We start from the raw sequence: 17407 nt of genomic DNA, 5'->3' as shown, positions 1-17407 counted from the left end.
ATGCTTTTGGTCTCATAGGTCCTTTTGGCCTTTTGTGGACATTAATATAACTTCCTTTCTCTCTCAAAATGCTCCAAGACGCATCTTGTTAATGCTCTCAACAAGCATATAACAATGTAGAGATTCGCATGAGCAAGAGTAACCTTGCTTTTCTCACTTACACTTTATTAAAGATACCTTACCTATTAAATTTACATATGGTTTGCCCGTCTACTATTTATTTCAATATACAAATATTGCAAAACATATCATTTTAAGCAAAGCTCGTGTGAATGTATTATGTATGTACAATCAGGATTAAGGCTAGTGATACATTGCATAGGCAAGTGGAAAAGGTTGAGGAGTTTATTGGTAAATTTGGAAAACAAAAAAATATAGAGGGAGTATAATGTATAATGTTCAGAAATTTCAAATAATTTACTTTTAGATGTGTGCTCACATCACCTCCATTCCCTTCTTGGACTAATCAATCCTCAACTATGTCTCTCTCGCCTTCATGGTCCCTTCCAGGCTATGATATGATGCTTGCCAAAGACTTTTTTTCTTTGTTCTTTTTATTTTGGCGGGGGGGGGGGGGAGGGGGGCGGGGGGGGGGAGGGGGGCGGGGGGGGGGGATAACGTCCTTTAGTGTATCTTTCACGGTAGTGTTTTTTTGTTCTTTCCCCATTTTTTTCCTGATTTGTTTTTCAAACATAGAATTTCTAAAAACCAAACCGTTCGTTCATTTTATTAAGGCTAAAAGTCCATGACACAATCTGCCGTGTCCAGAAACAAAGGTTACACAAGAAAATGCTCCATAAGCTGGCACCATGAGAAAGAAAGCTGAATAACAGGAGTCAATAAGCAATAAACATTCTCAAGCTAAGTAGCTCATTTGCTGAGTGAACATGGCTCTGTAACCAAATAAGGGACGACTTCACTCATCTACAAACACTTTGAGAACAGAGCTGTCAGCTTGAAGACCAAACCCAACCACAAAATATGTTTGAAGATGTGCTATACTTAAACCCCATCTCTCATCTCATTAACGTCCTTCGAAAAACCAATCACAGATCCTTCTACATCCTACTTCTTCCCATATCACACCTTTCTTGGTGATGATCATGCATACACTACTTCTTTGCCACCATCAAATGCTACTCGATGCTGCTCTCTCCCAACAGCACTTAACATACACAAGATTTTCATGCCTTTTCTGATGACCACTCACTGTGTGAGACAGCTTCCTTTCTGTGCCAAGTGCTCGATGTGACTTGGTGGCCCTTTCTTTCTTCTTGCCCAGTCGGTTTTTCCCGTGGAAATTCTAAGCCTGCCTTTTCGCTCACACCAGATCACCTGGCAACCTAAACTCCTCAGGATGTAATGAAAGAGGGAAGTCGGGCAGCTCTGAGACTTGATCTGGAAGCCTGCTTTAAACGAAGTTTTAGGTTCAAGTTGCACACATGCACACACGCACCCCCATGCACGCACGCACACACATACACCTGTGCGTGCATCATTGTCATCATCATCCATACATACATATATATCATGCACCATACAACACAACTTGTTGAAATGCCAGAACTTTCTTACTTTTCATGACGATACATATCTCTATGAACTCGCGCTTTGCTTGTGTAATCTCGTGGAATCTTTTCTGTCAAGTACTTCATAGCGCCCCATACAGGAGTTGCCCTGCTAGCATTAAAAGAATACCACGTATCCCATGCTGTTGTGTCCTTGAATGCATCACTAAATTTACTTCCTAATTTTTTAAAAAAACTGTGTCAAACCTTGTTATTGGACTCTCCATGCAGAAACTTGCACACAGCTTTTGACTCTCCTTTAGACAAGCCTCTGCAGTTTGGAGGCATACTACAGCCTTGGCATGAGTGCCTTCTTCACTTCCTTCATCCAAAATCAGCCCATGGAAATAAAATGCAGCAGCCTGCAGCAAAAAAACATCCCAGAAAATCACTCCTCCAAAAGAAATGTGTCCCCTCCCTAACAGCAGCCCAACCAGTCCAGCTTTTTGTGATAGCTCTTTTCTTGCCGCAACATTCCCATCCATCTATAACCTTCTGAAACTAATGTTCAGCTCTTGGGAAAGACCTTCAGTTCTCACCAAAGTGACCTTATACGACCAACTGGCATCCCGTCAAAGGCATATTACAGAGAATACCCCTAAAGACGGGATCTTTCCTTTCTAAAAATCAAAATCAAGTTCTCTTTTTTTTCTAGATACACTGCATACATTGCCCACATAAATCCATACACATATTATATTTATTTAGGCACCTGCTCACATGGGACCAAGTAACCACCATAGGCCTTGCACCTGTACTGTACAGATATGTCCATATGAGCCGTTTAGTCTTCAAAGATACTCTTGTCAAGCCATACCGCTTCGTGCGTCCCTCGGTTCTAGAACTTTGTAAGAATTGACGCTCTCTACGGCGGGAGCCATGCTTTCAAAACAGTGCAAAACAATCTGTTCCGGAACCATCAATTCAGCTTCGTCGATGATATCGAGTTCTGGTTTATCTTAGACATATGAGGGAAGAGGTCCGCATAGTGCTTGAGCCAGCAGCAACTGACATGAAACACATCATGCATAGTCCAACTGGAAGGTAACTTCAACTTCATGGAGGATGGGAAAAGGTGCGAGGCTCCGAAACGATAACTTTGGGCAACACTTGCCCACCTATTAGCAGGTCGGCCAGTCCATGAGGTATTCAAGGGGCTCTTTAAGGCATGTTTGCACATTGTTTTATGCATTCAATCCCTCCTTGGGATTGGGTCATAGATTAGGGTTAGATTACGTATTTTCTACCTTTTCAAGGTACAGCCAAGGGTTGCAAGACTTGTACTTCCTTTTTGTACATTATGAATGTACTGAATACTCAGCTATCTCTCTCTATCTTCTCTATGCGTTTTGCATCAAGCATGTTCCAGGATGGTGTTTAGGGCTGAAAGAAGACTCCTAGAGCTTCCACATGTGACACACACACACTCAAAAAACAACACACATTGACAGACAAGAGTAGCTGGAAGACTAAATCCACTGCTTTAAATAGAGATAGTTAGCATAAGCTTGCTAACCACTGGTTTGCCAACAACGATGTGTTTTCATAGTGGACGGCAAGCAGCTAAACTGTATGGACTCTTTTATCACCTTGGCCTCTGCAAGTTTCCAACTGATGTAGAGGCGATGCTTTCCTCCCCAGAAACCTCCTACACGAACACTTCCGATATTTTCATGTGCCTAGGTCAGGTACACAAAAACATCAAAACTTCATCTCTGACCAACTGCACAACTACAAACAGGTTCTTTGGAGATAAAGAGTTTTATATCAAACCTTTTGCCAATATTTCACTTGCTCACAGGCTAACCTGCGTTTTACAGCAAGAGTTGCCTTCATATTATCAATGGCTAGTCCGAGTTGTATCCCCACACTCTGCCATCAAAGAAAACCCTTTGATAAATGAGCCGCGACGTAAGCAGCGCACAAAGTACAGCCGGATAGAATGATACTCACTTGCCCTAGAGCTTGCATAGACAATGCACCAAGCACACCCTCTTTCAAATCGGTTGGTAGCTTTGCCCTGAAAGATCAAAGAAGTTCACATAAAAGGTTAGTAAGGCATTCACAACAGCCCGATAACACTCAGCATTTACATACATCTTGCACCTCAGTCTGTATTCAGGGCTTAGAATCCAAAAATTAAACCCCCCACTCTTGTGAACGCTCTTTAGCCCTTGACACAAAGTTTAAAGAAATGCTATCATACAACAACCCTAGACTAGACCACTTGATTTGCTGAGAACAAAGGTTGCTTACAGAACATTCCCCTCTGTGGGACGGGCAGAAAATTTGGTGGCAAGATTGCCCATCCAAATTTCCCACCTGTCCCACTCAGCATTTACATACATCTTGCACCTCAGTCTCTATTCAGGGCTTAAACCCCCCACTCTTGTGAACGCTCTTTTACCCTTGACAAAAAGTTTAGAGGAATGCTATCTATATACAACAACTCTAGACAATACCACTTGATTTCTGCGAACAAAGGATGCTTACAGAACATTCTCCGTCTGTGGGACGGGGGAAATTTGGTGGGCAAGATTGCCCATCCATCCTTGACAGTCAACCATGATGGGCAACACCTACTGCCGGCAGGTGTAACCAGCATAAATACCTCTAGGATACATTTTTCAAAGGTCCATCCATAATGTAAAGCTTTAGCCTGTAAAAACTCTTATCAAAGCATGATAGATTCTCACTTTGATTCATTGGACATCTTTGGCATGATAAACTTTATTGCACATTCCAAAATGCCCGACACCTTCAGAAAAATATCAATGGCTTCCTTCCTTTTATCTGACCAAAAAAACACCAGCACAACATGCTGAGTATCCAAAATGCTATATCAAACAGTCACTTGGCAGCACTCCCATTATAGAATTAAGACATGTCACCAGGGATCAAGGGGTCGAGCGGGATGGCCAAACAAGAGCAATCTCGAGATATATGCTACCAATACAAACAAGAACAAAAATATGACTACCTTGTACCTTCTGTGGGTTTTGTCTGGTAATCATCAGCAGAAGTTTTCGGTAATAGTAATGTATTGGCTCGCATCAACTCAAGTACTGCCATGACATGTAACACTGAAAGCACCTCATAATAAGAGTCTGAAATTGAGGTTTCCTGCATACGACCAAAACACACAAGCATATGCATGGAAAATTCTTCACAATTTACCTCAAAGAGAGCAGCACATATGGAATCAATAACCTTCACAAGACCACCATTCACACACATGCGACTACCAAAACCTTAAGGTATTCCCACCTGTTGTGCATCCTCCTGATTTCTCCAAACAAATTGCACCATGTTTGTGTATTCGCTTCCTGACAAAATAAAGCATAACTCAATATCCAATAGTGTAAAATTGGAAGGCAAATCCCTTGCACCACAGGTTGAGGTATAAAAAGAACCTGCTTTTACCAAACCAAGTAACAAAGGTAGATATTCTTCCAAAGCCTGCTGGATATCCGCAACAGTTGTTCCACCTACAGCAATCCAACAACGTTCAAGATAGGTAGCAAAACAAAATGAGATTTGCCTGTCTTGATGCAAGAGTAGTTAATAATCAGGCTTGCTTAAGGGGGACTCTAGGGTTGATTAAGAGCCATCAATAAAATTTGAAGATCAATACTGTAAAATGTTGAGCTAATCAGAGTAAACAATTCATTGAGAAGAGGGGTGTAAGTGTAAGATCTTCATAAGATTGATGCCTTTAAATAGGCTTGATACATAAGTGATTATCTCCTAATCACCCTCCATAATTCCCTCACTTGATTAGCTCCAAAATCCTCTCCCTACAATTACTTCACCTCCTTGTGAATGCCTAACTTTTTACTCTAAGGTCTACATAACCTTCAACCATTAACACAAGGAACACAATTTTGCGTTGCAAGTAGACCTCAAAATACAACACTCCCCCTCAATGACAAATTGAGGAAGGTTCATAACAAAAGACGAGACATTACACACTACATGCATAATGGCCGTGGAGCTTGTTCGAAAGTGATCTTCTTGTGCCCTCCCGCAAGAATCTTGAGCACATGCATCACCACATCCTCGAGCAAAGAGGCCCATGGCACTTCCCCTTGCTGCCAGCATCTTGCATACCTTCCATCCTTGGTGTTGGTCTTCAAAATAAATGTTCAGGATTGAATTTGTCCTCGTAAGGATCACCTCTTAAACAAAGTTTGCTTCACCTAATTGTTGTTGACCAAATACCTTTTTCTAGCATCATTTCTCAAGATGCCCTTTCTTACAATAGTGGCAAACTTTGTTCTTCAGGGCTTATGGTTGGCGCTGTTATGTTCGCTTAAGAAAGCAGTTTCACCAATGGATTTAGAAGAAGTTGGACCTTTTGATCTCTTATCTTCATCTAAGAAAGTTACAATTACATATTGCAAAGTTAAATAAAATCAACTATGAAGATTGGATTCAACATTGGCATAAATGGATGGCAAGCTATTGAGAAGTACTGCTATAGCATCATATGGCATCATTATCTTCTACCTTAGAACCAATGATGACTAGTTGTTGCAGAGATTTAAAAGTGTTGAGATGACTAGCAAGAGCTTCGGATTTCATTTATGAATTGTTGCTTTAAAAAATCCTCAAATTTTTTACCTTCCAAACTTTGTCGAGACAATGCGTAATAGTACTCAAATTTGACTTCCAAACTTTGTCGAGACAATGCGTAATAGTATTCAAATTTGACTTCTTCACCTAATCTCACACCCAATATTTAAAATTTCTTACAAGTATTCCACTGGCTATTCTATTTCTCACTTTCCCCCAATTTACAAATTCCCAATTTTACACTTTCAACCTCAATGGCCGAAACACCATTTTGCCCAAATTCGACTTCTGCATCAATTTCACCTAATTTCACATCCATTTGTTGAAATTTCCTACAAGTTCCACTAGTTCGTTAATTTATCACTTTCTTCCAATGAATAAAATCCCAATTTTATACTTTAGCCTCAATTGCACCTAATTTCACACCCAATTGTTGAAACAATTTCTTCAATTTCTCACTTTCCCCCAATTTAATGAATCCCAATTTCTTACTTTCAACTTCAATCACAACTAGATTCACACCCAATTGTTAAAATTTCCTACAACTTCCTTAAATTCTCAATTTTTTCCAATTTGATTTAACAAGTGTCACTTCAAAACCTCTCTGTTTCATTGATAGAGACAAAACGTGTCGAACGATGAAACGACGAAACGGACAAAATGTTTCTTGTGATTATGATCTTGTGACGTGTACAAAGGAGAAACAGAATTTCTCTCTTTGGTGAGCGGTTTATTTTGCTACGAGCTCGAACTTGTAAGCATCACACGTCATCACTTGGGAGTGGCCAGTCAAGAGCTCACGTAGCCTCCCACTTCATTTTTTCTTGGTGTGGATCATTGAGCGGGTGTGCCCGCCCTAGTAGGTGTTTTCTCATTTTTCCTCACTCCCCGTATTTTTTCCCCATTTTTCCTATTTTTCTGTGGCATGGGAGGCAGTCTTGTAGTGGCAGGAGGACCTTGAACTTGGCCAACTGCATCTGTGGATACACTAGAGGTGGCCGACTGTTCTGCACAGGTCGTGGACCTTCTTGATGCTGGCCGGCCCCCCCTGCTGCTGGCCGACTGTGCATTTCAAAAGGTCGTGGGGTTTGTGGTCCTGTCGGCTGTCCTACAGCAGGCCCACTGCTGTTGGGGGGCCATATAAAATGGCCCCCAGCCCCCTTGTTACATTTGTATCATTTACCGGGATCTTCTTGTGTATATAGAGCAGAGTTACACGCTTCTACCTCTCTCTCTTGTGCTGTTATTTTCTGCATTGCGTTTTGCTCGTGTTCCCAGATCTAATTAAATCTCCGCTGCGTATTCTGACATGGTATCAAAGCCTAGGCTCTAGATAGTTCTTGTGATTTGTGTGAGCAAGAGGGGGACTGTTGTGTTGCTGATTGGTGGACTGTACATGACTGTTTGGGAAGAGGAGAAGCAAGAGGACGGCGGGCTGATTTGCTAGACAGCCACTTGTTGCAGGTGTAAGTTCTTCTTTGTTCCCACCCACCCACCCTTTTTCAGTGTACATCCCCACAATGGCAGATCTGTTAGAGATGGCCCAACACTCCCCACGTTCCCGGAACAACTACGGCATATGGAAGTGTTGGGGTAAAGGCATTATGCCCACCCTTGTAGTGTGTACAAGCCCATAAGTTATAGTACATAGTACACTTAGTACTTTTAATGTACTAAGTGCACTATGTGTACTAGTGCAAAATATACATGTGTGATAGGGGAGTCACACACTCACACTTGGTGAGTTGACTTATCCCCACAACTCTCTTTCTCTCCTTCTTCTCTCTGTGTATGTCTCCCACATGAAACCCTAACTCCTAATTCTCCCATTCAACTGGTATCAGAGCAAAGGAGAGATCCATATATAAGGTTTCTTGCTGTTGGTGCTGTTGCTGTCATTTCTGTTACGTTAACTCCCATTTGAACTCTCACAGTCGATGATCAGAGAGGCTCTCTTGCATCAACTAGTTACGTAGAGCTTTTCGTGCGCAGCAGAAGGAGTCAAGCGTATTGGATTTTTTGGGCGCAGCTGGAGAAGTCGGGTGCCGTGCGTGACAGGCTCCGTTCCGCTCGGTAGCTGCAGCTCGTTCCGGAGCTTGAGAAGGACACGTGCATCACTTCCCCGTGGCGCTGTGTAACGCTGGCCATTAGGCGGAGGCGGCGTCAACAAACAGCGCGTGTAGCCGTGGCCACGGTGGAGGCTGTATTGGCGCTTCTGTTGACTGCGCCCTACCCTGCCCCCTTATGCCGGCGCCTGGTAGCCCTGGTTGCCTCGCTTCTACGTGGGCAACTTCTCCTTCGACATCTTCGCCCAGTACGGTGAGATCGTAGATCTCAACCTCGTCCGTGACAAAGCTACAGGTGAGCAGCATTGCAGCGCTTGTGTAGGGCCCACGCCTACGACCAGCTTAGCCCATGGCTCTTCCAAGTTCGCCGTTTGCTGCACGACTCTCTAGCAGCTGAGAAACTGCGCTGGGCCACACACGTGTCTCTGACAGAGTCGTCTGACTCTATCTTCAGGCTCACGACCAACGTTTAACCTGCAACCTGCAAGACCTACACAGAACAGCAGCAGCATCATCACCCCCTTTTCCTGCAACAAAAAGAAAAATCAGAAATTACAAGGTATTTGCTTCAATTTTTTTTTGGGATTTGCAATTGAGCAGGTACAAACATCAATTGAGCAGATACAGGTGCCAAATTGCTCAAATTTTGAGCAAAATTGGCAAAATTGGGTGATATTGGTCACAATCAGAGTCAATTTGCACGAAATTGGATGTCAAAATTTGGGGCTTTTGATGTAATTGTGCCATTGGGCATTCATACATGCTGTATGATGTGAGCAATCTCACATTCGGGCCAAAATTGCAAGAAATTGCAGTGCAAATCAAAGGGCTTTTGTGCCGATTGGGTTGATATGCATGCAGGCACTCGCATTTGATGCTTTGGGCAATGTGTTGATGCCTGTCAAGCACTCAATGTGCCTGTAAATCAAGGGGCTTTTATGTATTGGATGTATATGTGGCCAGGGGAAAGCATTGTGAAGACTCTGGATGCCTTCATGTGCGTCAATGTACCATGCATGATCAGCAATTGATCTTAAATCAAGGGGCTTTTCAAGATTTTATGCTTGTTGAGCTTGGCAAAGCAGCAGGCAAGCCTTTTATGCCTTGAATCCTCAGAAATCAGCTTGCAGTCAAGGGGCTTTTGCCCAATCTTTGTTAGGGACTATTGTATGCAGTGGTCGGGACTGTAAAAGTCTGATTTTCACTCATTTGGACAGCCAGGAGAGCATTTATTGTTACTGTACTTGTTGGTACAGATTTGGTACAACTTTGTGCAAGTTTTGGCATGGCTGTACATTGATTTGAGTGAAGAAAAGGTTCATTTTCAGCTGCTGTACTTGCCGGTACAGATTTGGTACATCATTGGTGAGCACTTGGTACTGTTGTACACTACTTTGGAAGGGGAACAGAGCACATTTAAGGTGCTGTCCTAAATCTGCAGCAACCAGATTTTGGTGATTTCATCACATACAGTGGGAGTAGAGTTGCATTTGTGCTTCCGCAGTGGGAGATAAACTTTGGGAGAACAACTGTGAGCACTTTGTGTGCTTTTGGTGCAGTGTTTGCACATTTTGCAGGGAGTCGGGCATTGACAGGTTGCATATTGCTATGGCAACCACAGGTGAGAGCTCTTCATTGCTTCACATCAAGAAGCTTGAAGGCTCACATAATTATGACATTTGGCAAACCCAGTGCTATAATGTGTTGCTCCAAAAGAAGCAGCACAAGCCTATCAAAGAAAGGGGTGTAATGCCCGCTTCTCTTACTGCTGAAGAGTGGGAAGATATGGATGAGCTGGCAAGATCTACTATCATGTTGTCTGTGTCAGACTCTTTACTTTTCAGCATTCGTGAAGAGAAGACAGCTTGGGGAATGTGGCAGAGATTGCAGGACTTGCATGCCCAGCAAAGTGCCTCAAGCAAAGTGTATTGGTTGAAGAAATTCATAGGTCTTCAAATGAAGGAAGGGGCGTCTATGGCGGCCCATCTAAATGAGTTTAATGGTATTGTCAACCAAGTTATAAATCAAAAGTTGGCAATGGACGATGAATTCAAAGCCACCTTTCTCTTATGCACTTTGCCAGAGAGTTGGGACACATTCAGGACAGCCACTAGCAATTCGAATGCTATGCTGTCATATGCAGATGTTGAGGGTGCTCTTCTTCAAGAAGAGATGAACAGGAAAAACAACTCTGTTGGAAAGTCCAATGCAATGAATGCACGTGGGAGATCCCAGCAAAGGGGTAAAAGCCAAGAACGGGGAAGGAGCAAGTCCCGCTCCAAAAAGGACTTGGAATGCCATTATTGTGGCAAGAAGGGACACATCAAAAAGCAATGCTACAAATGGAAGAATGATCAAAAGGAAAAGGAAAAAGGAAAAGACAAAGACAAAGATGAAGCCAAAGATGCAAAGCCAAAGGACAAAAGTGGAGTCAAGATTGAAGAAGTCAATGTGTCACATGCAGGTGACAGTGAGGATGAAGTCCTATTCACGTCTTCACTTGATGCCCATTCACTTCTTACAGGAGATGGTCATGGTATGCACTCATGGATCATTGATTCAGGTGTCTCCTTTCATGTCACAGGCTGCAGAGACTTGTTTGTCAGGTATACTGCTGGCAATGAAGGAGTAGTTTATTTGGGTGATAACCATGCATGCAAGATTCTTGGCAGAGGTGATGTGAGGCTTGTGTTTTCAGATGGCTCACAGCTTATGCTCCATGATGTCAGGCATGTGCCTGAGATCAAGAAGAACCTGCTTTCTACTGGACAGCTTGATGATGCTGATTATGTTACCACATTCGGTCGTGGAAAGTGGAAGATTAGTAAGGGCTCATTGGTTGTTGCCAGAGGCTCTAAGGTGGACACTCTTTACTTCATGCATGCTGGTGTTTGTCACCATGCTAATGTAAATGCAACCGAGCTGCCGGAAATCTCTATGTGGCATAGCCGCTCTACTCCTTATGATCCTCCACAAAACGGGACAGCAGAGAGGATGAACAGGACCATTCAGGAGAAGGTCTGTTCTATGTTGTCACATGCTGCGTTACCTCATGGTTTTTGGGCTGAAGCTATTATGACAGCCGTTCATCTTATAAACAGGTCACCTAACACGAGGCTTGGTGGGAAAGTGCCAGAGGAAGTATGGACAGGGAAGCCTCCGTCCTACAAGCACTTGAGAGTGTTTGGTTGCGTTGCGTACGTGCACATACGTAGGGAAATGCGCACCAAACTTGATCCTAAGTCTCACAAATGCATATTCCTAGGATATGGTGACAGAGGTGAAATGGGGTATAGACTTTGGGATCCAGTGAATAGAAAGATTATACGCAGCAATGATGTCATTTTTGATGAAACATGCATGTATAAGGAGCCTGCAAGGCAACAGGAGCCTGGCAGAGTCATCTTTGATGATGATGGACATCATGGACAACAACCAAGGACTGTAAATCAGCCATTACAGCAACAAAACCAGCCCTTAAATGGTGCTGAAAATGGTCCAAATGGACAGCCAGAGATGACAGAAGATATCCCTATGGATATCCCACAGTTAGAGGAGATACCGGGCATGATATTTCAACCTTATGGCATGGAACAGGAGCCACCAATAGGTGATATGCAGGCTGGACAGCAACCTGCAAATGATGGTCATTGGGTACGGAGGTCCACAAGACCCTCCAGAGCCCCTGACAGGTTTGTTCCAGGGGTTGACTACTTGATGCTCACTGACTGTGGGGAGCCCTCATGTTATAAGGAGGCTTTACAGAGGGCAGACAAGGCTCTTTGGGAGCGTGCCATGAAGTCAGAGATGGATTCTCTGCACAAAAATGGAACATGGAAGTTGGTGCATTTGCCTACAGGCAAGAAGGTTTTGCCATGCAAGTGGGTTTACAAGCTCAAAGTTGCACCAGATGCAAAGCCAAGATACAAAGCCAGGTTAGTGGCTAAGGGCTTCAAGCAGGAATATGGTGTGGACTTTGATGAGATCTTCTCTCCAGTGGTCAAAATGACCACACTTAGAGCTGTATTAGCTTTGGTTGCTCATGATGATCTGGATTTGATTCAAATGGATGTGAAGACTGCTTTTCTTCACGGTGATCTCCATGAGGAGATATATATGCAACAGCCAGAGGGTTATGCAGTAAGTGGAAAGGAGAAGCTTGTATGCAAGCTAAAAAAGAGTCTTTATGGGCTCAAACAAGCACCAAGGGAATGGTATCATAAATTTGATACATTCATGAAATCCCAGGATTTCAGGAGGAGTGACATAGATCACTGCTTATACACCAAGAAAGCTTTGGATGGCAGTCTATTGATCCTCATCTTGTATGTTGATGATATGTTGATTGCCGGGAAATCTCGTAAAGAGATGGATGCCTTGAAGAAGAGGCTGCATCAAACCTTTGATATGAAGGATTTGGGTGATGCAAATCACATTTTGGGTATGCGGATACTTCGGGACAAAAATCAGCATGTGTTGTATTTGTCTCAGAAGGAATACATTGGCAAAGTTTTGCAGAGGTTCAATATGGACGGAGGGAAGAAGACTAGTACTCCTTTGCCTCCATATGTGAAACTCAGTGCTATGGACAGCCCACAGTCGGATAGTGACAGGGCTGATATGGCCAAGATTCCGTATGCTTCAACTTGTGGCAGTCTCATGTATGCCATGGTTGCTACTAGGCCGGACATTGCATTTGCAGTGGGAGTGGTTTCTAGATACATGGCCAAACCTGGCAAGAAGCATTGGGAAGCAGTGAAAGGTGTCATGAGATACCTGAAGGGCACACAGGATATGTGCATTTGTTTTGGCAAACAAGATGCATTAGTGCATGGTTACACGGATTCGGATTATGTTGGTCATCCAGATAATCGGAAGTCTACTACCGGTTATGTGTTTACATTCACAGGAGGTGCTGTGTCATGGATATCCAGGACGCAGAAGTGCACTGCCTTATCTACTACAGAGGCCGAGTATATTGCAGCCACAGAGGCTTGCAAGGAGGCATTATGGCTATCTCGGTTAGTGGTTGATTTGGGTTATACAGGGGATATTCCATTGTTGCATTGTGACAGTCAGAGTGCCATCCAGTTGGCAAAGAACCCTGTCTTTCATGCAAAGACGAAGCATGTGGATGTAAAGTATCACTTCATCAGAGAGGTGATAGAGAACAAGCAAATTCAGCTTGTTAAGATTCATACGGATGACAACCCGGCTGATCTGTTGACAAAGAGTTTGCCTCCAGAGCGATTTGCTCATTGCAGACACTTGATGGGCATTGGATGAGGCCAGTTTCAGCCTTGATATGGCCTTGTATATTATCATGTACATGCTGATTTTTTCTTTTCCTTCATTTAAGGGCACTTTGCCTTTAAGTGGGAGGTTGTTGGGGTAAAGGCATTATGCCCACCCTTGTAGTGTACAAGCCCATAAGTTATAGTACATAGTACACTTAGTACTTTTAATGTACTAAGTGCACTATGTGTACTAGTGCAAAATATACATGTGTGATAGGGGAGTCACACACTCACACTTGGTGAGTTGACTTATCCCCACAACTCTCTCTCTCCTTCTTCTCTCTGTGTATGTCTCCCACATGAAACCCTAACTCCTAATTCTCCCATTCAGGAAGGTTATGATGGAATTTGTTCTGGAGTCTTACGACCTCACTGATTTCGTCGTTGTTGGGATTCCACGGCCGGAAGTAGAGGAAGGGGAGTTACCGTCGATTCGAAGGGACCGGGAGACACAGGCACAGATGTGGGATCGTGTCAACGCCAGGATCCGTTCGTTTATCTTCCTCAACTGCACACCGCAGGTAATCAATCATGTAAAGCATATGACGTTGACCAAAGATATATGGTAGCATTTGGCTTCTCTTTACAACAGGGTATCACCCATGAAGAGGATTTCCTTGGAAGTACAGATGCGGGTTATGAGCCCTACAAAGTCGTTGACGATACGGGAGCATATTAACAAGTTGCAGGCTCATCAGCAGGACGTTCTTCAGGCTGGGAAGGGGATATCGTCAGAGGACATGGCCATAACATTGCTGTCACACTTGCCCTCTCAGGGCTCAGTATTTTACTTGTCTTTGATTACCAGTGGCAGGCTCAGCACCATCACGGGAGGAGCTTGTGCCCATGGTCTTGGACCAGGAGGAACGATTCACGAACCCTCCTCAGGGTGGAGGTTCGGAGGCCTTAACTGGTCAATGGTCAAAAGGCCGTAACACAGGCAAAGGGAAGGCTTCGTTGGAGAAGTCTTCTGAGAAGAAGTCCGTTACTAACCGCGAGAAACTAAAGGCAAAGAGGACCTATAATGATTGTGGCGAGAAAGGCCATTATTGGAGGCAGTGTCTCAAGCGGAAGACCGAGAAGGGTGAAGATTCCTCAGCAGCAATCATGAAAACTCTGGCTTTTGTGCACCTGGAGGTGATGGACACCGATGTTTCATTTTCTTCAGGCAAGGAGGAGGTTGGAGGATTCTCCGCAACTGATACTCGGGAGTGGATTCTAGACAGTGGTGCTTCCAAGCGCATGACTCCTTCCCGTTCAGATTTACAGGATCTCTGCAAGTATTCTGGTCATATTCTTATAGGAAGGTGGAATTCCTACTACTCTCCATTGCATGCAACAGCTTATGTGGTGGACCCAGAATTCCAAGGCAACAAGCAGGAGAGCGACCGGGAGGTGAGCGCTGGATGGAGGATCATCTTGGATCGTCTTGTGCCTGATGCATCGGTTAGGCGCAAGATCAGGGACCAGCTTTCGATGTACAGGTCATTTCATGGCTCCTATGGCTGTCATGATGCACAGGTTGACCGCTCCAAAGTTGGTGCTGCTCTATGGTGGGAGGACTTTGGTTCAGATGGACCGGAGCTGTAGCAGCTTGCCATCCGCATACTTAGCCAGGCCGTCACCTCCTCTTGCTTGGAGCAACTTTGGAGTACCTACAGCCACATTGCCTCTAGGAAGAGGAACCGACTCGGGGTAGAGCGTGCCAATGACCTTGTCTTCGTCAGCGTGAACTTGCGAATGCTTTGCAATAGCGTGACCAAGAAGGCAGATTCCTTCACCGAGTGGGAGATGAGTCAACGAGAAGAGCAACAAGAGGATGAGGTGCAGGAGCAACATGCCAGTGAGGATGAGACTGAGGATAAGCTTGATGCTTCTTTGGCACAAGCTAACCATGACCATGAGACGAGCACTTCACGTGGATGATCATTCATGGATCATGATTCATGGGCCTTACTACTTAGCTCTAGCCTCTAGCCTCTAGTCTTCATCACTTTTTTGTCATTGACTCATTTGAGTCTGTCCATGTATTCTGCCTCCTTAAGGCTTAGTCCTGACTCTTGAGTCATGACTCATTTTGTATCTACTTAATTATTAATATGACTCAAAAGCTTACCATTTTTGTGTAAATTTGTGCTCATTTTGATGTACTTCCAAAGTAGAATAAGTGTAGAGTAGAAAAATTTTAAAAAAAAAGTATTTTTTGAGTGCAGTTCCCTCCCCCGTCCCCGTTCCCTACTTATGGCCGTCCCCCGTCCCGTCCCCGTCCCCGTCCACCGTCCCCCGTCCCTTGTGACTATGCACCAAAGTCTGCATCAACATCATCATCACTTCACCTTCCACTGCCCACTATGTTGGAGGTGGCAATTCTCATAGCTACTCTCGGATTATCGCACGACTGGAAGCTGTTGTGGATTATCCCATATGCAAGTCATTTCGTGTTGGAAAATGCTCATGTATTGCTTCCCACTTGTTGTTTTGGTCAGGATGGACGAGGCCTTTTTCCAGAAAGATTCCAACTCTTTCAGCTCAGATTAACCTATACTGCATACCGCATTAAAATTCCAATTCCTTCAGCTCAGATCAATGTATACCGCATACTCCATGATTATTGTTTACTGGCAAGGCCTAGCTGCACTTTGGGTGTTTGCAGAACACCATTTTCAAAGAGAACCTTGCGGCCTTTACATTTGTATTATTTATTTATTTATATAAACTGAATGTTCATATAAGTTAGTGGCTGATCTAAGTGCTTCAGTTTATGGCTTTATTTTAAACTCAATCTTCCAAAAATTTAAGGGAAACCATTCATACCGTGTAGGGTAGCGGACTTGCGTTTGGACTTGGACTTGGAAGCAGAGCTTGTGGCCTCTCCGGCCAAAGCGAGGGCCAATGTGATGATGCGGGCTTGGAGAGAGGAGAGTTCTTCTAGGATCTGGGTGGGCACCAGGCCATGGAGGGCATTGGAGAAGTCAGCAGCCCGGCCGGGTACCCTCATGGCAGGGGCAAACACCACCATGGTTATCATGTCAGCATGATCCTGTGTTGTCGTTCCACCCCCACCATCTCTAGCTGCGGAGACTAAGCACCCCATGGAGTGCTATCCTGACCCCAACACCACACAATGAAATTAGTACTCGGGATCCACATATACTGGGCGTAAACAGAGTTACCCCATATTCTACACCAATACACTGCAGTAAGCGTACCGGATTGACGCAGACTTTGGAACCTCCGATCTGAGATCTACAGATGCGAGGCACACCAGCGAGTTGCTCAGCTTTTTCTGCGCAAAATTCAATTTAGGAGCAAAATAGAGTGTAGATCTCAAGTGGACGAGGAGCGGTTCGACACCAGAGCGAGAGAGAGGGAGGTGTCGTGTCTGTAGAGAGAGAGAGAGAGAGAGAATCCGCCGGAAATGAGAGAGGTGTCGTGTACACGTACTCACAAACCTTTTTGCACGTGTCGCAAATCTAGCGAGCGCGTGACAATAGTCCCTACCACGTGCCACATCAAACGGGAAACAAACCGTGTTTTAAAAAATTAAAAAAAAACACCCAATTTTCAAGGTTAAATATGTTCCCCTCACGACCTCCATCTTCTTGTCAATTGAAAATGACCACATATATATGAGACCTGACCTTGAGGATGGGGGGAGATAGCCTACAAGATAGAGTGTTTGTGTTTTATCCAGCCGCGAGTTCAATTCCACCCCCTAAGTAAGAGGTGAGGTTTAGTTTAAACAATCCTCACGATAGAGTGTTCCTGTTCTATCCAGCCGCGAGTTCAATTCCACCCCCTAAGTAAGAGGTGAGGTTTAGTTTAAACAATCCTCACAATTTAAAAAAAGCCTTGAGGAAGCCAATGTAAGGAAATGGTTTCGTATCTTCAAGTGGACACG

The 17407-nt window shown here is 44.1% G+C and overlaps 1 protein-coding gene across 2 annotated transcripts; it reads right to left on the bottom strand.

The window, feature by feature from the left end:
- Nucleotides 1–698: 698 nt before the first annotated feature.
- Nucleotides 699–16923, bottom strand: LOC147602966 (uncharacterized). 2 transcript variants are annotated; one of them, XM_086797265.1, is made up of 12 exons: nucleotides 16716–16923; nucleotides 16321–16611; nucleotides 4982–5056; nucleotides 4836–4894; nucleotides 4556–4691; nucleotides 4265–4361; nucleotides 3522–3588; nucleotides 3342–3440; nucleotides 3158–3247; nucleotides 1776–1930; nucleotides 1576–1677; nucleotides 699–1406 (listed from the first exon to the last, which is right to left on the bottom strand). In XM_086797265.1, exons 2-12 carry the CDS (start codon nucleotides 16598–16600, stop codon nucleotides 1322–1324), a joined length of 1245 nt encoding a protein of 414 aa, XP_086653391.1. In that variant the 5' UTR covers nucleotides 16601–16611; nucleotides 16716–16923; the 3' UTR covers nucleotides 699–1321. The 2 variants fall into 2 exon arrangements, with proteins under 2 accessions (XP_086653391.1, XP_086653392.1); XM_086797266.1 differs by having other exon boundaries at nucleotides 16321–16606; nucleotides 16716–16917.
- Between the last annotated feature and the right edge of the window lie 484 nt (nucleotides 16924–17407).

This window comes from Cibotium barometz, chromosome 65 (assembly GCF_041138505.1).
Source record: "Cibotium barometz isolate CiBa-2024 chromosome 65, ASM4113850v1, whole genome shotgun sequence".
In the NCBI taxonomy this organism is placed as follows: Eukaryota; Viridiplantae; Streptophyta; class Polypodiopsida; order Cyatheales; family Cibotiaceae; genus Cibotium; species Cibotium barometz.
Note: the sequence above shows the minus strand (reverse complement) of the source record. Positions and strands in the feature narration are given on the sequence as shown.

What these genes read in the sequence shown, in the direction of transcription:
- LOC147602966 (XM_086797265.1), bottom strand. Translation starts at nt 16,600, where the DNA reads ATGGGGTGCTTAGTCTCCGCAGCTAGAGATGGTGGGGGTGGAACGACA. An exon ending in CAAGTCCGCTACCCTACACG is followed by an intron (nt 5,057 to 16,320) that starts GTATGAATGGTT and finishes GGATTGCTGTAG; the next exon opens with GTGGAACAACTGTTGCGGAT. An exon ending in ACTTGGTTTGGTAAAAGCAG is followed by an intron (nt 4,895 to 4,981) that starts GTTCTTTTTATA and finishes TTATTTTGTCAG; the next exon opens with GAAGCGAATACACAAACATG.